Source organism: Microplitis demolitor, chromosome 6, assembly GCF_026212275.2.
Source record: "Microplitis demolitor isolate Queensland-Clemson2020A chromosome 6, iyMicDemo2.1a, whole genome shotgun sequence".
Taxonomy (NCBI): Eukaryota; Metazoa; Arthropoda; class Insecta; order Hymenoptera; family Braconidae; genus Microplitis; species Microplitis demolitor.
The window spans coordinates 6,377,511-6,398,657 of record NC_068550.1 but is presented as its reverse complement, the minus strand read 5'-3'; the positions used below and the strand labels follow the sequence as shown (position 1 = coordinate 6,398,657).

The 21,147-nt window shown below is 30.0% G+C and overlaps 2 protein-coding genes and 1 long non-coding RNA gene across 4 annotated transcripts; 2 read left to right on the top strand and 1 right to left on the bottom strand.

Annotated features, from left to right (window-relative positions):
• Nucleotides 1-372: 372 nt before the first annotated feature.
• LOC103579842 (phosphatidylinositol 3-kinase catalytic subunit type 3) lies at nucleotides 373-6,301 on the top strand. The gene is made up of 8 exons (XM_053739764.1): nucleotides 373-575; nucleotides 916-1,110; nucleotides 2,476-3,116; nucleotides 3,182-3,600; nucleotides 3,672-4,144; nucleotides 4,364-4,552; nucleotides 5,493-5,743; nucleotides 5,819-6,301. The coding sequence occupies exons 1-8, from the start codon at nucleotides 505-507 to the stop codon at nucleotides 6,217-6,219; spliced, it is 2,640 nt and encodes an 879-aa protein (XP_053595739.1). The 5' UTR covers nucleotides 373-504; the 3' UTR covers nucleotides 6,220-6,301.
• Nucleotides 1,040-2,541, bottom strand: LOC128667955 (uncharacterized). Its single transcript, XR_008403840.1, has 3 exons — nucleotides 2,467-2,541; nucleotides 1,811-1,885; nucleotides 1,040-1,104 (listed from the first exon to the last, which is right to left on the bottom strand). It is a non-coding gene; the product is annotated as an uncharacterized LOC128667955 (long non-coding RNA).
• Nucleotides 6,302-9,307: 3,006 nt separating the features above from the next.
• LOC103579840 (integrator complex subunit 3) lies at nucleotides 9,308-20,273 on the top strand. Of its 2 annotated transcripts, none has more exons than XM_008561390.3 (8): nucleotides 9,308-9,988; nucleotides 11,870-12,468; nucleotides 12,529-13,090; nucleotides 14,803-14,998; nucleotides 15,335-15,506; nucleotides 15,620-16,666; nucleotides 17,891-18,455; nucleotides 19,776-20,273. In XM_008561390.3, the coding sequence occupies exons 1-8, from the start codon at nucleotides 9,905-9,907 to the stop codon at nucleotides 19,848-19,850; spliced, it is 3,300 nt and encodes a 1,099-aa protein (XP_008559612.1). In that variant the 5' UTR covers nucleotides 9,308-9,904; the 3' UTR covers nucleotides 19,851-20,273. The 2 variants fall into 2 exon arrangements, with proteins under 2 accessions (XP_008559612.1, XP_014294884.1); XM_014439398.2 differs by having other exon boundaries at nucleotides 15,302-15,506.
• Nucleotides 20,274-21,147: the final 874 nt, after the last annotated feature.

Sequence of the window (21,147 nt, the reverse complement as noted above, 5' to 3'; positions counted from 1 at the left end):
ACATAATAAAATATATGAGAATAAAAAAGACGTAGATTTTAAAACGTCTTTACAGTTTAAGAGTCGCGACATGACTGCTGTTGAGCTGCAGCTTAAAGAGTTTCCCGCTTCTATCCCCACTCCCGCCATTTTTTAATAAATTCAAATTTGTTATTAAATAAATAATTTAAAAAATGTAAAACTATCATTGTTGATGTTTCAAATAAAATATTTTTAGCTCTGTACTTAAATTCTATTTACAATTTAAATTACAATTACCTGCGTATGGTAAATTATTGACAGTACTTAAAATAATTTATTTTTCATTTTATTATTATCAGAGAATAAATTTAGCCATCAAAATAAATAACATTGTAGTGTTCATGAAGATTCCATACTCCATAGTAGTGTTTAAGTAACAGCTGACTATGACAGATGTTTTGTTATTATCAATAATAAAGTGTTGACACAAATAATTAATTTAAATATAAATATCTATTACAATAATTAATAACTTCTGCAATAATGGATGATATAAGTGATAAATTTTCATATGTTTATAGTTCATCTTTAGATACAAGAATACAAATAAAAATGTAAGTTATTATTAAATTAATTAATCAATTTTCTGTTAATTAATAATTATCACATAAAATTGCGTGGATTATTTAAGAGGTTATTAGCATTTTTTTATATATTTTTAATGACGTGGAATGGATTATATTTATGTGCTATATTTAGATATGTAATCGTATATCTTTCAGAGAATAAAAAATGATAATGATTTTATTTGATTATATAAAATAATCTGAAGTAATTTAAAATTTATGTCAAGTATGAAAATTTATTTTTGTACTTAATGTGATAATATTAATTTTTAAAATGATCATGACAAAATAATTAATGAAATTAATTTATTCTTTATTTCTATAATAGAGGAACATTAGAAGGAGTGAGACAACGTCCAGAATATGACAAATTATTATTAGATCCGATGATTAAATTCTCCGGGCTGTATGGTGCTGGTGGTGGAAAAGGTGACTTAGCAGCATCATTACAAATTTGGGGTGGCGGTCGTCCACTTGCATTACCAGTACATACTGCATATAAACATTTTCCCGTACGCTGGAAGTAAGTTCCTAATATTATTTTACCAGGATTTCATTAACTTGCTTTCATGTATGTCTGCTCGGGTAGAATTTTGTAATTGATTTTAAACTATCGTCCCGATGAGCTAGACTTGAAGTTTGGAATGTAGTTCTGAATTAGATGACAATGCAAGAGAATGGAAAAAAAGAAGACGAGGAAGAAGTGAAAGAAGAAGAAAAAAAAATTGGAGCTGGATGTTTATTACACAGATCCCCATAATGCGGATGTGTAATGGGAATCTAAATATTTGGGATCTGTGTAATAGACATCCGCTCAAAAATTTGTATTCGTTTGTTTGTCTGTTCAGTACAAATGTTTATAATCAATTTAAAACTTCTGGATGAGTTATATTGAATGTAGCTCACAACTGGATGACAGATAAACAAACACCGTGTAATGAAGATGCAATGAAGGAGATGAAAAGAATCCGACGACTAGGACCTCCATGAATAGAGCCACGTATTTAAAATTTTTAACTAAAAAGGATCTGGCTTTAATTTGTTTCAATATTTTTAAGTATAAATCTTACAAAAAATGATTTTTGCTTGCTTCTTAATTCCATTTTTCAGAAAAAAAAAAAAAAAAAAAAAAACAGTTAAATACAGTTTGATATATTATTGATAGGTAAGTATAACGATTTTCTATTTCAGACATGATTAAGTGAAAAGAAACTGAAATAAACCTGAAATTTGTTGTATGTCTCTGTCATTGTTTTCTCTTGATGTTTAAAATCGATTTCAAAATTTCAGACACAGTCCTAAAAAGCAGAAAATAATTATCGAAATAAAAAAAAATTTTTAATATACTACGTTTTTAAAACGGACTAAAGAGTATTAAATAATTTCTCTAAGCCTCACGAAGATTGAGAACCACATACAGATTCCAAACTTCTTACAGATACTCCTGAAAATTTGATTGTGAATTTTTAATAGCTGCGAAAATACTTGCAAGATTTAAAACGAAAAACTTACGATGCATTCAATATATATCTGTAAGAAGTGTAGAGAGGAGCTTTTAATGAGAAAACTTACACATCGGTTCATATCATTTGCAGTGCAATAAAATTGATAGTTGAACTATTAATGCATCAAATATCTGTTGCATGCGCCGCACGATTTTCGTTTTAAATCTTACAAGTATTTTCATAGCCATTAAAAATTCAAAATCATAAATTTTCAGAAATATCTGTAAGAAGTTCAAAATCTGTATGCGGTTTTAAATCATCGTGAGGCTCAGAGAGTTTATTTTATACTTTTAGTCCGTTTTAAAATCGTTGCATATTAAAATATTTTTTTTTTTTATTTCGATAATTTACAAATATTTAAATTATTTTTTTACCAAAAAAAGCTGGAATCAATGGATAACTTTACCAATATCATACTCGGATTTACCACGAGACGCACAATTAGCAATAACGATATACGATTGCGCTGGACCAGGTCGTCAGATAGCCGTAGGTGGTACCACGATATCACTGTTCGGTAAACACGGAGTATTTCGTCAGGGAATGCTGGATTTGCGTGTTTGGCCGAATGTAGAAGCAGATGGATCACTACCAACGACAACTCAGGGCAAAGCCCGCGACGCTGGTAAAGAGCAAATGCAGCGTCTCGCTAAATTGGCTAAGAAACGTCGGAATGGACAGATGCCACGTGTTGATTGGCTCGATCGATTGGCCTTTCGTGAAATAGAAGTTATTAATGAACGTGAGAAACGTGAATCAAATTATTTGTATCTGACAGTTGAGTTTCCTGAAGTTACCATGGACGGATTCCTATATTCGATTGTTTACTATGAAAAAGATGGGGACGAAGTTGTTCAGCATCGCGCCCAACCAGATGTCGTAACGATACCGGATTATGAAATTTTAGCTGAAAATTTAGTTGAAGCTAAACATCATAAATTAGCACGTAGTTTACGCAGTGGCGGTAATACAAGAGAAGTTAAACCAACTTCCAGTGTACGTGATGCGTTGAATACTATTTTAGGTAAGATTTAAATTTAATATTTTATTTTTGTAACTTTAATTAACTAATTAACTTTTGTTTTAAAGGATACCCGCCAACAACGGCATTGACCACTGAAGAACAAGATTTAATTTGGAAGTTCCGATATTATTTATCAACCCAAAAAAAAGCGTTGACTAAATTTGTAAAATGTGTAAATTGGAAAGTAGCAGGGGAAGAACGTCAGGCGTTGGAGATGTTAGCCAGCTGGAGTCCTCCAGATCCAGAAGACGCATTGGAATTACTCGGTCCAGCTTTCACTCATCCGGCTGTCAGAAGATATGCGATCGCGAGACTAAATCAAGCGAATGATGATGATCTGATGCTCTATTTGCTCCAATTAGTCCAGGCATTGAAATATGAAAATTTTGAAAGCATTAAAGCGGCAAATTTAAAAATTGTACGAGAGAGTGAAAAAATAGAGAGAATGGATAAGACTGAGCAGTCGAATACTTCAATGTCTACGGTACAGAATTTTGTATTTGTAATAAAATTAAATAAATTTCGAGTAAAATAAAAAATTTTTAATTTTTTCAGTCAAGTGAATCAGAAACCAACCAATCATCAAGTCAAGAGTCACCGATGGATTTGGCATCATTTTTGATAACACGCGCGTGTCAGAACTCAACACTAGCCAACTATCTGTACTGGTATCTAGCAATTGAATGTGAAGATCAACCAGATCCAGCGATAACAGTAAAACAAGACACACGCGTACGTGAAATGTACGTGACGGTTATGAAAATGTTCTCAATGGCCCTGACTCAGGGTAATGTAATCTGGCAAAAACGTAAAGCCTTCTTAGCTCGTCAAAAATTATTTATCGATCAATTGGTGGCTCTTGTAAAAGCTGTCGCTCGTGAAAGTGGAAACAGAAAACGTAAAACTGATCGTTTAAAAGCTTTATTGTCTGAGCAGGATCAAAATTTTAAAATTAATTTTTCAAACTTTGAACCAATACCATTTCCACTTGATCCTGAGATATCTATCAAAGGAATTATTCCCGATAAGTAAGTATTCATTTTATTTAAAGGAGAGCCACTGTGACCGCCGAAAAAAATAAGTAATTTTCGGGAATTTTCTCAATAGACAACAGAGTAGAAACGTGCGATTTTTACGCATATTTTCAATGGGATAAACTTTGAATTAAATAAAATTTGATCCGTCACAGTGACTATCCCCCTTTCAAAAAATATATATATTTTCTATTTAATTTAAATTTTTTTCAGAGCAAGTCTTTTCAAATCAGCACTAATGCCATCGAAATTAACATTTCTCACAACAAATAATACTGAATACATTGCAATATTTAAATATGGAGATGATCTTAGACAAGATCAATTAATATTGCAAACAATTGCACTGATGGATAAATTATTGAGACGAGAAAATCTTGATTTAAAATTAACTCCGTATCGGTGAGTAATTATTATACAGATCTGCAAAAAAAAAAAAAAAAAAAAAAACTAGTGTGTGCTGGGTGCCAGGCTACGATTGCCTGGCGTATTTCTTCCGACTGAACACGAATCTGAAGTTGTAATTGAGGGTCAAAAAGTAAATAATCGAAAAAAAACCCAAAAATTCGATAAAAATCATGATTGAGTACTCTGATAGCCACCATAACCGCAAGTTAACGAAACTACGGCCAGAATCTGAAGTCAACTTGACAGAAAAATTGAGTCCAATTACCTATAAGTTATTTATGGATAAAGAATGGACATGAACCAACATAATTTAAATTTAGCAGCAAAAGTTGAAGAGAAAAACGTTGCAGTTAAGTTGACAGTAAATTGTCTGTAACTTGAATTCAATTTGACTTCAAATGTTACTATCAGATAATGACGTTAAGTTGATTGAAAGTTTTACTTCAAATTGACGGCCAGTTTTTCTGTCAAATTACATTCAGTTTACGGCCGCAAATTTACATCAACTTGCATGCAAGTATTATTCAGCCAAGGCTTGCTAGAAACTTGTCGTTAAGTTAGCCGAAAATGCTTCACTGCAGAAACTTGCTGAGCAAAGTGTAGCTATCAGAGTAATTTTTTCCGCATGATATTATCATCACGCGGTTTTTGCTTATTTTTCTCTGTAGTATCCAACTGTAATTTGTAAATGCATCAATTCATTGCCTATTGTGTCTCATTGAAGTCTCACATAGACGAAACAAAAAACCAGTAAATTAAATCAGTACATTTATCGGTAGAGACCTGCTACGGAATGTTCAGACTACAATGACAACTGCCTTTTAATAGGATGTGTAGAATGATTCGCTAGTTAACATTTCGTGATATCAAAGCCAGTGATAACACGAAATTTTATTATTAATTATTTTTTTTGAATGATAATTATTATTTAAAGGGTTTTGGCAACGAGTACAAGACATGGTTTCTTACAATTCATCGAATCTATAACAGTAGCCGAGGTATTGGCCAGTGAAGGATCGATTTTAAGTTTTTTCCGCAAGCATCATCCATCCGAAACTGGACCGTACGGAATCGCGCCAGAAGTTATGGATACTTATGTACGTAGTTGTGCTGGTTACTGTATAATCACATACGTATTAGGCGTCGGCGATCGTCACTTAGATAATTTATTACTTACTACGTCAGGTATATAAATTTTTTGAATAAAAAAAAAAAAAAAAACAGTTTAATAATTCGTTACTAAAAAAAATATTTTATCAGGTAAATTATTTCATATCGACTTTGGTTACATTTTGGGACGTGACCCAAAGCCGCTGCCACCGCCAATGAAATTAAGCAAAGAAATGGTCGAGGCAATGGGCGGCGTTGGCTCAGAACATTACCATGAATTTCGGAAGCAATGTTACACTGCGTTCCTGCACTTGCGTCGTCATGCAAACTTAATACTCAACTTATTCTCACTTATGGTTGACGCGAGTGTTCCTGACATTGCCCTAGAGCCCGACAAAGCCGTAAAAAAAGTCCAAGATAAATTGCGCTTGGATTTGAGCGACGAGGAAGCTGTTCATTACGTACAAAATCTTCTAGATCTATCTGTCACCGCCGTAATGGCAGCTCTAGTTGAACAATTGCATAAATTCGCTCAATATTGGCGTAAATAATTTGTTATTTTTTTTTTTTAACATTATTGTGGTTGTATTTTATTTATAATTATATATAAGATGTAAAGTTATATATTATTTTTATACAAACAAATAAATAAATAAATAGATAATTTATACACATATATATATATATATTTTTATTTATTCCGATGCATTAATTATAATAATTAATTATCAAATTTATAATGAATAAGATCATGATTATTATTATCAATATTATCAATTATTTCCTGAGTTACATAATTAAGTATATAAATATTTAATGCCAACAAACAGCTAGTTTGATTAGTATTAGCAATTTTATAATTAATTGGTTCTATACATTTATTATTAAGTTTATTAAAGTAACCGCCAAATTTACTGAGCACTTGTATATTATAATTTTGATGAAAAACATAAATACCCATATTGTAAATGAAACAAGCAGATCCATACGAATGACAATTTGCTTGAAGGCTTACATATTGATCGTATTTATAATCATCTTCATCAAAAATTTTATTACTTTCAAAACGTATAGCAACATCATTTGAATAAGAACATTGAGATCGAAACCAATATAAACATTGACTAAACAATGAGTCATATGTCGCTAATAATATTTTTCCACGATGTTTTTCTACTGTGTCCGTTAATTTCCAATTATTAACTAAACGCCAGCCACCAACGCTGTAATGATATTGATCTATTTTATTACACATATTGCTATTAACATTTTCCATATCTTCTGGATCACTAATATCGTAATTTATTATTAAGATGACAAATTCACGTGAATAAAAATAAAGAAATTGTTCTATTTCATAGAGTATATGGAACAATGTGAAGTTTAATGGCTTTCCTTTGGAATAAAGAGACAAAAATTTGTCTTCTAAACGGACTGTGACGTCCAGAACACGGATCCCGGATTTCAACTGATCGGTGACACTTAAATCCTGAGTTTTAATATTAAAATCCGTGGATCTGTAAGTCATAGACTGATAGGTGCCGACTAAAGACAAGTGTCCAAGTCGACGTTTATTTGGTAAATTTGATATGACGTGTTGACGTTCTTGGTAATTTTTGTAAACGTATTTTGGACACTCTGGTTGTGATGATGAACTACACGATTCAATTTCACAAACGTTTATAATATTTATTATTAAGTAATAAATAAATAATTTAAACATCTTGTAATGATATAATAATACAAATAAGTATTTTTTTAAATTTTTTACGTAGTAACTAGTTATATTGCTGATTAATAAAAGATGTTTTTTTTTATTCCAACGATTTATTTCTGACAATTATATTTTTTTACTTCTCTATACTTTGGGATTACTGATAGATTTTTAAAATATCAAGAAATTATGGCCGTAAGATATTATCTTAATGGATATTTGAACATTAAATTTATTTTTTATTTTTATTACTTTTTAATGGGCAAGATGATTAAATTAATAGAGGTTTATTTATTAATTTTTTTATTTTAACAATAATACTTGATGACAAAATAATTATTTAATACGAATTACGTCGTTAAAAAAAAAAAAAATAATAATAATAATAATAATAATGATTTAATTTCTTTTCGTGATACTGGGATCGAAACTTCAAGCTTCTGTGTCTCTGCAGTCAATCAAAACACCATAATTCCTAACCAATGCTGCGAATGAATATTAGCAAGCGTGTAAATTACGAAAGTCCAATCAGCGGGCAGAAACATATAGGTTTTATCCCTTGGGAAGAAATAATTAGTATATTACACACCAAGAGAGGAAAGCAGGACAGTTCAACCTGACCCTGGTGAAAATTTTTTGAAGTTTGCTCTGAAGAACTTTGAAGAAGTATTTGGAACTTTAGAACTGAGTTTTTCAGAGTAAATTTCGAAAAATTTCCATCAGGGAAGTAATTGGAAAACACACTGTTTGGAAGGTTCTACCTTCTGCACGCTGAAAAAAAATGCTATCACCACACGAAGAGAAATGTCAAGTAAGTATGCCTATGAAGCATAGTAATAATTACATTACTCTATAGTTTGTACAAGCAGTCACATAAGAGCGGCGTCACACAAACTATAATTATTACTATGCTGCATAGGCATAGAATTGAAATTTCTCTTCGTATGTATCTTGTAATAGGGAATGATTATCATCTATATGTGATACTCATTACCGTGCTTTTATATTATCTATTCGTTTCTCGTATAGTAATAAATACTATTGCCGATAGTAATAGTTACCATCTAGATAGTAATACTTCTTATGTCTACAAAATTTTTTAATTTTGCCTTCCAAGATAGTAATGATTATCATCACGGATAGAGTAGTTATCATCTTCGATAATAATAGTTACCACCTAAATAAGAATACTTATTACCATCTCCGATAGGAAAAGATAATATAAAATAATGAGAATCATTAAAATATAATAAAACTTTAAGTTTCAATGCAGGTAATCATAAAAAATATAGTGTAACTCTTGAGTGAAACACGATTTCAGGTTAGAGTGAAGTTGGCCCTCCGGTCATAGGCGACATTTTGTTTCATCTCTTGTCACATAATATACTATTAATTTATGTTAAAAATTTTATCATTTAAAGTGACGAATTTAAGAATCTGCCGCACACAAATAATCACCTAAAATAACCAAAAGTTACAGTAAAAGTTTACCTCCGTTCGTTCAACTTTACTCTCATCAGAAATGGAAAACTTACCGCACTAGTTGCATAATTTACTATTAATACAATTTTCAAACTATCTCTCCTCCTTCACTCAAATGGTAATCGAAACGTTATCGGCTGTTTCTGAGGTCGTCTTTTCCTACCGTCGCTTTTGTCTCGACTATTTTTAACCTGACACCTTTGGGGAATCTGAGAGACCGAGAATATGAAACGGAACATCGAGAAATCAACGTAACAAGTAATGCGCGCGCAAGTTGATCTAAATTTTTCTCTAATCCCTACTATGTACATCTTCAGCTCGCAAGTTCCCGTAACTCTTCGTCTGTAATCGTAAATAGTGGGGATATTTAAAATAATTTGATTGGTTGTATGAAGGGAGTACGCGTAATAAGTAAACTATAGAGGTTTAGTATGAATGCGCAATCGCAATGAGAATAGTGTGTGTTGCGGTTGCAAGAGAGTCTTTCAGCGATAGTCGAAGAGTGAAGACGTATCAAGTGCGCTGAGCTACCAAGTTAACAAGTACCCAGAGTGGATAAGAGAGAGAGAGAGAGAGAAAGAGCGACGGACATAGAGATAGAAAGAGAGAGTGATAAAAAGAGACAGAAGATTTACCATAGCGTTGTGCTGAGGTCGAACGAGCGAGTTGCGGAGACGTCGACGGAGAGAGGGACATTTAACAGTCAGAGTCAGAAGCGATCACGATGCTCGTGCTCGTGTTTAACGGAGGAAACGGCAAGAGGCAGAAGCAGCGGCCAGCTACTACTACCACCAACAGCAGTAGCAGCAGCATACAGGGCTGAGGGCTGGTTTAACTCCAATCCAACATTCAGGGCTCGGCCTCTCTCTAGCTGTGTGATTAATATTTATTATTGTCATTTATTTATTTTTTAATTACGAGTTTTTTTAAATTAAATTAAATTCTCGTTCTCACAATTATTTTTATACTACTACTACTATTATTATTATTATTGGACGTTAAATTTTATTTATATTTTTAAAACTGTGCTGATTAAAAATATGGAACTTAATAAAACTGCAACTTCCAATACTTGGAGACTTCTTAATACGTCTTGCATCGAGAACAAGGACGAGCTTGAAGAGGTAATATAAATATTTCAAATACTCGCTGCTGGATACGTATAAAGTGTGCTATCACCGCCATTGTTGCGATGGTCGCGCAATTTTCATGGTGGCGCCACTTTCGTTCACTTGTTTTTTTTTCTGGCGGAATATTTAAATGTCTTATTATTTAATCTCCTGAAATTATGAGTGCCAATGTAGCAGACAGGCAAATTTTGAATTATAAATAAATAGACTAAATAATTAATAAAATAAAAATTTTAAAAAATGCGCATTTAAAAAATTTTTAAATTAATAAGTGCATTTTTTTTAAATTATTTACTCTATTTGTAATTTTAAATTTATTTGACGTCTGCTACATTCACAGTCACCTGCAATTGACGATCAACAATTTTCGGATTTTTTTTTATCAACAAATCGATTACAAATAAAAGAAAATAAAAATATACTAGTGTAGAAAATTCGAAAACCTATAGGTAAAATTTTTTAAATTTATCGTTTTTAAAAAAATTCAAAATTATTAGACGTCGGCTAAAACTCAGTGTCATTTATTATTTCGTAATTCACATAATTTTTTTTTTTTTTCTTACAAACATCTGACTTTATATGATACTAAAATTAGCCGGTCTAATAATTTTTGAATTTTTTTAAAAACGATAAACTTAAAAACAAAGTATTTTGAAAAATTTCACGTATAGACTTTTTTAATTTTCTGCGTATGCATGTTTTTAGTGTTTTTTTTTTTTTTTAAATTAAATTCTTGGAAGAAAAAATTTGAAAATTGTTGTCTGCTAACTTCAGGACCATAATTTTATTTGAATAAAAATAATGACTGTGAATTTATCAGAGAGTTGGCAATTTTTTTAATTATTGAATAAATAAATAAAATGCCAGTAGCGTAAAAATAAAAAAATGCGTATTTAGATAAATAAAAAATCAATACGTGCATTTTTTAAATTTCATTATTTTAATTAATTAATTTATTTATTAAAATTTATAAACTGTCTCATATCTGTTACGTTCATGATACTGAAGTTGGCCAACGTCTAAAAATTTTTGATTCTTTTTTTAAACGAACAAGTACTAAAAAAAATATTTTAAAAAATAGCACTTGTAGTTATTTTAATTTTGTACAGGTGCATATTCATATTTTTTTTTTTTTAATTGATGTATTGAAAAAAAATTCGAAAATTATCATTTGACAGTTAACTCTAATATCGTATTTTTGAATTTTTTTTCAAAACAGTAAATTATGAAAAAAAATATTTGAAAAAATTCCACCTGTAGTTTTTTTTTATTCTGTACAAGTGCATATTTTTAATTTTCCCTTTTTTTTGTAATTGATTTGTTAAAAAAAATTTGAAAACTTTTAGTTGTCTACTAACCTAAAGATCATCATGGTAGTGAAGTTAGCAGACATTTGAAATTAAAAAAATTTTTTTTTAACAGATAAATAATGAAAAAAAAATATTTCTAAAAATATGCACATGTCGAAAATTTTATAAACTTTACATACAATATTTCAAAATATGTTTTTAATATTTATTTATTTTTTTTTTTTTAAATCCAAAAATTTTTAAATATCTGCTAACTTTATTGTCATAAGATCATCAAAGTCGTCAACATGATAACTTGACATTTGAAAAATATGAGTGTGAATGTGGCAGACATCAGTCAAATTTAAAATTGCTAATGAATAGAATAAATAATTGATAAAATAAAATTAAAAAAAATTGCGCATTTAAAAAATTAATGAGTGCATTTTTTCTAAATATTTTTTTTTCTATTATTATTTACTCTATTTATTTATAATTTTAAATTTTTCTATCTGCTATATTCACATTAAAAAATCTATAATTTAAAATTAAAAAAAACTAATATATTATTAATAATAAATTACAGAAATTTGAACGATGTCACGCAGTGCTACAAGGTCTAACAGCCGGTCTCTCAGAAAAAGAAGTACACGACACATTAAACAATGCAGTTTGTAAAGACAAAACACACGAAGAAGTATCACTAGGACTTTTAGTTGTTATTTTAACGGATCCACAGGATGCGCTTAAAAGTTATCGTGACTTAACACTGATAACACGTGATGGACTGGCCATTGTACTAGGTCATTTAAATCAATTAGTACTCGAACGTTATTTGCGATTAAATGACATAACTCGAAGTCAATTATTGTGGTTATTACGTGAATTAATAAAAGCAAATGTTGCTGGTGTTGATAATTTATGTTTAAGTTTATTAAGACATGCCGCTGGTGGTGACACTTCACCGCGCAATATATATTTAGTTGAGGCATTACTTGATATATTTCAAGATAATCGACAGTGGCTCGATAAATTTCCCTTTTTAGTTGCATCTATTGTTTATACTTATTTACGTTTAATTGAAGACCACAGCGCTCCTCATCTTCAGCAATTGAGATCAAGAGAAGTTACTTTCACTGTTGCACTTATTAGAGAACGTATTGTTGATTGTCTAGTTATTGGAAGGTAATAATTTTTAAATTTAATTATTTTAAATTATTGTAAATTTATTAACTTATTTTTTAGAGATTTGGTGCGTTTACTTCAAAATGTTGCGAGGTTACCTGAATTTGAAAGTCTCTGGCGCGATTTATTAACAAATCCAAAGTCGATAAATCAAAACCTGACAGGTGTATTGCAATTACTACAAACACGTACATCACGTCGTTTTTTACAATCACGTTTGACTCCAGATATGGAACGTAAACTTGTATTTTTAACTGGAAGTGTGCGTTTTGGTAACCACAAACGTTATCAGGATTGGTTTCAACGACAATATTTAGCGACACCTGAATCACAGTCACTGCGTTGTGATTTAATAAGATTTATTGTTGGAGTAATACATCCGACAAATGAGTTACTGTGCTCAGATATTATTCCACGATGGGCTGTCATAGGATGGTTATTAACAACTTGCACATCAACGGTCGCTGCTAGCAACGCTAAATTAGCGTTATTTTATGATTGGTTATTTTTTGATCCTGAAAAAGATAATATTATGAACATTGAACCGGCAATACTTGTCATGCATAATTCAATGCGATCACATCCTGCTGTCACTGCCACACTTTTAGATTTTTTATGCAGAGTAAATATATACATACATTTATTTATATTTAAACGTATCAATTAATATTTATATGTATTTATATTCTCATAATACCAGTGTGGAAACTTAAAGTTTCAGTGCCGCTACAGCCAGTCGGAACAAGATAATTTCAGTCCGGTGTCGCGAAGAAATATCAGCAAGCGCGTAAATTACGAATGATTAGTCAGTGGGCAGAAACTTATAGGTTTTGCCCCTTGGGAAAAAACATGTAATGCTTTTGCCTGCTGGCTAAAGGTATTCGCACTTTGAATTGCAGACCATTAATTTTATTTACGTAAATGACAGTTCTAACTTAGTGACTCTAGTAGCATTGTCTTAAGTAAATTACTTGACGGATGTCTTTCAGCAAGTTTCTTACGGTAGATTTAAAAAAGACTTGAAGAAGATGCATTTCATAAATATATTTGCCAAAGATTTCATCAAGTCTTGCTTAAGATTCTTCTTAAAGACTTACGGAAATCTGTAGAAACAGTCTGCAGCAATTCTCAACCAATATGTCTACTATATATCAATGTTAGGTCAGAGTTGCTGCAGAATTGCTTAAGATATTGGGTTTCTTTTTCTTCGAATCACTCCAAGCTCAACACACAGTACCTATAGTTGACCCAGTAGTCTTCATTTAAATTTAAAGTGCTACAAATTAATAATATTGTCACTCGATAAAATTATATCGAATATTTAGTGAGCGCCACTGAATTTACTAGACTAATGCTGAATAGACGGCTCACAAAATATCGAAGTAAGGGTGGCCATGTCCAGGTATCTTAAGCAATTCTGCAGCAAGTCTGAGTTAATGCATCTAACAGATTTACTTGACGTATCTTACGGAAGTATCTTGCCTCAGACTTGTCCAAGATGATGCAGACTTGCTGAAGACTGAAGATTCAGATTTACATAAGACTTTGCCTTATGAGGCGTGGAATAGTATTTATAGTTTCTGCTTAATTTCCTATTGCAAATTATAATTTACTCTTACGCCAATAGTTGATCACACAATTAGTATTAAATTAATTTGTTTTTGATTGGCTGCTGACACTGAAATTTCAAGTTTCAATGCAGGTTATAGTGGAAAATATAGTTCATAACACTTGATGAAACACGATTTCGGACTGCGGGTGATGTCAGCTCTCGCTTATGTCTGGGGCAGCAAACTTTACTCCCCTTATCCACAAGTTCTCATTTGAGTGGATTCTATAGGAACTTTTAGATAAAGCTGGTCTGAAATCGTTTTGTTTCATACCTTATACAATATACTAATACATTAATGATGCGAAACAACGGTCAATTTAGTGTTGAATCGGATCACGAGAAATTGACTGACAATTGCTTGTTAATTGACGTCAAAAATTTTTCGGTCAATTTTTCATAAAATAATTTCCTGGACTTTAATATACAAGCGCTTGTAATTCTACGGAAATTACAAGTCCTGTCACCCATTATAACGTCCGATTTGCTTATTCAAAAAAAATTTCTCTTTACTTCTGTTTAATTCAAAATAACAATGAAAAGTTTTTCGGTAAATTTTTTATAAAACAATTCTCTAGGCAAAATCCACGCGCGCGAGCCACCATTAAATTTAAAAAATGATCATTAGTCAATTCTTCGCTGGTAAATTGACGTCACTTGTCTGACAATTGTCCAGACACTTTCTCTACTTTATATTACTAATATTTATATATATTTTTTTCCAGATAATACCAAATTTTTATCCCGCATTGACAGATAAAGTCCGTAATGGTATTTTTTCATCACTAAGACAAATTTTAGAAAAACGTGTATTACCATCACTATGTCCATTATTTGATAATTCAAAGTTAGATCGTGAGTTACGTATAAAAATACGTGAAACATTTAAGGAATTTTGTTTACCATCAAATGCTGATCCTGGTAATTATTTTTCTTTTTATATTAATTTACATGTAAAAAAAATCAACTCAGTAGAATCTGGTTATAAGTTGCATCGAATGCTCTTACTCACTCTCACGTCAATTTAATTTTTCCCTCCAAGAGTATAGACAGGATCATTGCTTACAACCAGACTCCTGGAAATCACTTTTTAACTTTAACATTCATTTTTTAAAAATTGATATTAATAACTATTTGCATTAATGCTTTATTAATTATTTTATTTTTGCTTATTAACTATCATTTAACATTTTTTTGTTCATCACCCATGTAATGTTTCAATAGCATTGGGTAATAAGGTTCCGATCCTATATTCAGGTAAAATAGAAGAAATGAACAAAGACATGGGTCCAGGATTGATGTTGGATAATAATTTAATACCTACCACAGCAACTGCTATGACTAATATCAATTCTACGGAAAATAATCATCATCATGGACAAGATCCAGAACCAGCATTTAGTGACGATGAAGAGGAAATGCCTCTTAGGTAATTAATAATAATAATAATGATAAAAAATTTCTACCTTTCTGTTAAAATTTATAAATAACCGGAAACAAATAAAATAATTAATGGATTAATGAAATTAAATATATTTACAGAATAGTAACAAAAGTTGAAGACGAAGAAGATGATGACGATGACGACGATGTGCCTCTTTCAAAAATAAAATTAAAAAAAGACCGCGAGCGTGAACGTGAACGTGAGCGCGAGCAACAAAAAACATCAAACTGTATTTTAAAAGACATAACTTGTCATCTAAACATAACTCTTGAACCCAATGAGCTTAAGTCAGCTGTAAATAATCTCTACAATGAAACCGACAATGAATCCCGGTGTCAGACTATGGAGCGCATTGTCCAGATGATCCTTGAAGATGATCTCGGTGTTGACTCAATCGGGCCGCTTGCCACCTGCCTCTTTACGATTCTCTCCTCTCAAATTACCCCAAATATTTTTCCCTCAGATAATTTGAATGACGACTCATTAACTGACAGCATCAGTACTCCGCTTTTCGTTATGTTTCGTAATTATTTTCAACTGTGTAAAGAAGAAGACAACAGGAAAAAATTTCTCGGTCATGTATTGTCTGAATTACAAAATTTGCAATCATGTATCGGTTATTTACTACTGTATTTTTTAAAAGTTTGGGGCCGAGAAGAAGAAAAACGTGAAGGACTTGCGTCAAATGTTACGAATGAAGTCAAAGCTGCTGTTTATAAAGACTTTTGTCAGCATCGAGATAAAAAATTAGAGACTTGTTTGCTAGATGATTTAAAATTTTGTCATCAAGACAATGTATTTTTACTCTGCTATTTGGTGCCTGATGTATTTATGGGATTTCAAAATATTGCATTAGGTAATGCAACGCTGCTTCATTTAGTTGTCAGTACTGTTGATTCATGTCAATTGCAAGAACTGGTCTGTCAAATACTACAAGGGCAATTAAAAATGTTGGAGAAAGATTCGTTTGGAGGATTACTTATTAAAAGTTTAGAGTGGGAAACTTTTGAACAATATTGTTTTTGGCAACTCATTACTGCTCATGATTTTCCAATAAAATATGTTTTGCCAGTGGTTCCGAAATTACAATTTAGAAATCATGCAGAAGCTATGACGGCGATATTGTTTATGCTTAAACAAGAAAGGTGAGTTTTTTTTTTCTTTTTGTTTTTTTTTTTTTTTTTTTATCATTTCAGGGTATTCCCAGACGGTGTCTCCCACTTTTTAAAAGTATTAAATGACTTTCAACTGCCTTAAGTGTAATAAAATTTTATTAAGGGGGACCACTAGTGTGACTGCCTAAAAAAAGATGATTTTTGGAAATTTTTTTGAAGGAAACTACTTCATGAAGTGTTTTGATGTTTTAAGGATATATTTGTGGATATATAATGAATACAAGATAAAATTTTTAGATCAAAATTTAAAAAATTCAGCGAGTTATTCACAATCTCCCGAGGCTTAAAAAAATCCTCCCACTGCTGCAGTGATATCGGCCTTCATAGTGCCTGAAATAAAAAAAACCAAAAAATTTATTAAACTAAAAAGTATTTTTTGTACCATGACCCTCGGACTAAAAAAAAAAATTGAAATTTAACAAAATGGGGTTTTTAAAAAAATTTTCAAATTTTGCGCGAAAATTTGATGATTTTTAACCTGCCAAAATTATATTTTCGGTTCGATCGGAAAACTGAAGGTTCATAGTACGTAGAAACATATAGAAGAATCCGAAATTTGAATGAAATCGATGGATGAATTGTCTTCGAGTTATAACTGCAATTTTAAAAAACGTATTTTCGAGAATCGATAAGCGGCTGCTCTTCAGATGGCTATTACTCAAAAAAACTAATTTAGATAGCACTTGAAATTTAGTATGTTATTTTCGAAAGTGTAGTCTATCAAAATATACAAAAAAATAGATTTTTTCAAAATTTCACACTAGTGGTCTCCTTTAATTAATTGAAAAAAATTAAAATCTTAATCGAAACAAAGACATTGTAGAAGCAATTTCGACTAGATATAGACATTAAAAAAAATAACTTACAGCTGTTATCGATTAGGAGTTAAAAAAATTTTTTTTGAATAAATTTTAGCCTATAAAATTTGAAAATTCGAATTATAAAATTGACATGAAAATTTTACTGAAATTTATTTTCAAATTTATTGCTTATGACAGTTAAGTCATTGAAAATTTTAAAAAAGTGGAGGTCCTGTCTGAAAATGGCCTTAATTATGATTTAATTTTTTTTATGTGACTTTTTTTTAATTTCTTGATATGATTTTATTTTAAAATATTTTTTTTTTTTTAATTTTTTTGATATGATTTTATTATTAAAAGTTATTATAAATATTTTTATTTTTTATTTTTCTAGGCCGACACTAGAATTATTACGTCAATTATTTACGCGTCAAAATAACGACGGTGATACATTTGTAGTAGCAGCACTGCGTTATTGGTGTAGAGATTATGAAGACAAATTAGGTGAATTATTGGCAAATTTATTGAGTACACGTTATCCAGCAACAAGTCCAAATAAACGAAAACGCGCCGGCGCTAAGCAAAATCAACAACAGTCTGGACCACCGACGGGAGAACAAGTATTAGGTCATTTAGATCAATTACGACAACACTGTCGTGCGTCTGCAGATCTACAGTTGTACCAAACTGAGGGAATGCAGAAAGCACTTCAACAAGCACAAGCTGCCAGTAGTGATAGTCTGAGAAAAAGTTACGGTGATTTATTTGCACTAGCTGAAGTTAATGAAGAAAATGAACCACCGCCACCACCAACATCATCACGTAAACATAATGCGTCAGCAACAGCATCTGCTAAAGCTGCTGGGCATAGGAAAATTATTTCTACAAGAGAAAGAACTGCCAGCAAACGACCACCTCCTAGAGATCGCAATAGTGACAGTACTGACCAAAGTAGTGAGGTAAATTATCTATTTTTTTTTCCCAGCATCGAAACTTTAAGTTTCGGTGTCTCTACAATTAGTCGAAACAATTTGATTCAGTCCAGTTCCACAAATGAATATCAGCAATCGCATAAATTACGAATGTCAAATCAACGGTCAGAAATATAAAGATTTTGTCCCTTGAGAAAAAACATATTACACACCAAGGGAGGAAAGTAGAACAGTTCAACCCGAGTGTGTGATTGGAAAACACGCTGATTAGGGGGTCACATCTTCATCTATGTGTATAAGATTTTTTACCAAACCTATACCTGAAAGTTTAAATTTTTGCCACTATTTGTAACATTTAAGGTAAAAGACCCAGATCACTCCATGTATTTGTATATTTATATTTAGTAAATATAGATAGACAAATATATGAGTGATCGGGTACTAGTTCCCTGATCAGGTACTGGATCTTTTACCTTTCTATCAGTTTTTTGACATAATAAGGTACTAAAATATTGACAAAACGATCAGAAATGTCATTAAAAAAATATTTTTTAAAGAAAAATTTATCTTGTACTTTTAAAAGACATCTTAAAGTTCTCTCTGTGCTACTTGGGATTCTACATTTTCTTTTTTTTGTTTTTCCTTTTAATTTTCTTGCACTTTCTACCATCTAACCACAGGTAAAAATTTAAACTTTCGGTGCAGATATGGTGAAAAATAATGTTTCTGCCCGCCGACTGAAAGCATTCGTAATTTAGTTTGATTAATAATAATTCCAGAGTATGGGAGTGTTCAAAAAGACACTATATGAAGATTGATAAATATTTACCAGATGGTTGATAAATGGAAAGTCACGTGATTTAGTTAAAACTAGAGCGAAAGAATACCAGATACTGTATTTAACTTCACAGACTTTATGAACGTATTATGGTACTCAAATTGTTCCTTTGGTTTAACCAGATAATCATAAACGCAGAAGTTGCATCTTTCACTTCCAGAGTGAATTTATGAACATGTCCCATTAATTTTGTTTACGTAAACGACAGTTTTGATTTTGAGAAGTTTTATAAAAATGAGTATCAATAATAAATAGTTCGAGACTTTCTGTTTAATTTTAAATTGCAAATGACAATTTACGTTTACGCTAGTGATTGATCACACCATTGGTTTTAAATTAATTTGTTTCTGACTGCTGCTGATAAGACTTAAGATGAAAGACGAGTTGAGACTGCGGGTGATGTCACCCTTCACCCTGGTCTGAATCGTTTTGTTTCAACCCTTGTCACACAAAATACTATTATATGTTAAGTTAAGGAATATTTATATATATTATTTTTTTTTTTTAAGGATGAAATGATTGCGAAACCAAAGCAAGCAAAAAAAAGGAAAAAGGTAAATGCCGTGGGATCGGACAGTGATTGACCACCAAGTGTCTTCTTATTCTCCTTCTTCTTATTAATACGTTTAATTAATATTAACTATGATAACAACAATTATAACAATTATTGTTATATTAATAATAACTATGATAATAATAATAATTATAATGATAAGGACCATAGTACGTTTGTGCGTAAAATATATTTAAGTTAATGTTTAAAATTAGTTTAACTAAATTTAAATAATTATATTATTATTTACACTTATGTTTATTCTGTAAATATTCAATTTTGTTATTATTAATATTTCCTTGATTCTAATAATAATAACAATAATAATAATAATAATAATAATAATAATAATAATAATAATAATAATAATAAATCGAAAAGTAGACCGAGTGATTTTTAAAATGTTTTTAAAATTATAAATAAAGCAAACGGGTTTACTAATAATTAATAATTAATAATTGATAAAAATAATTAAAAATAAATAGTGTAAATTCATACAGAGTTTTAACTTGTAAATTGTTATTAAATAAAATTGTAAAATAAACTCTGGATTTATTAAAATTTTTATTTATAATAATAATAATAATAATTATTATTATTATTATAATTATTATTGTTATAATTAGTTGGTATATTAATTTAAAAAAATAATAATTAAATTGTTTTAAAAAAAATGTACATCGGTGATTATTAAATTTTTTTTTTTTTCAATGGGATGAAAAAAAATTTTTATTTTTATTTTATTTTTTATTTTTATTTTTGATTAATTAATAAATTATGAAAATGTGATTCGTTATTAATTAATAATTTTTTATTGTAAATCGAGAGAGAAATTTTATATTTGAAAAATAATAAATTACAAATTTTTTATTAATTAAATTTGATAAAATATTTAAAAATAATAAATTTTAATTATAACGTAATTACGTCGATTGTAAAAAATATTAGTGCGTAAATTGGGAACAAATAATTTTTTGTGAAAATAAAATTTTAATTTATTAAATTAAATTATTATTTATTAACTAAAATAACAATACGGTGGATTTAAATTATTTGATAATGAGAAATAGAATTTAATCTAATTAAATGAAAATAAAATTTTTATTAACGTAATTTTTGAAAATTTATTAATTAATTAATTAATTAAATTTATTAAGAATAATATACACCTATAAAGACATGTACATTATTTGTATAATCCGTTACTTTATACTTATAAACATCCAAAATGAGTAATTTAAATTTATATAAAAATCAATAGCGTAACTGTGTTATGTATTTTGTAGGCTTGTACATATTAATAATAATAATAATAATAACAATAAATA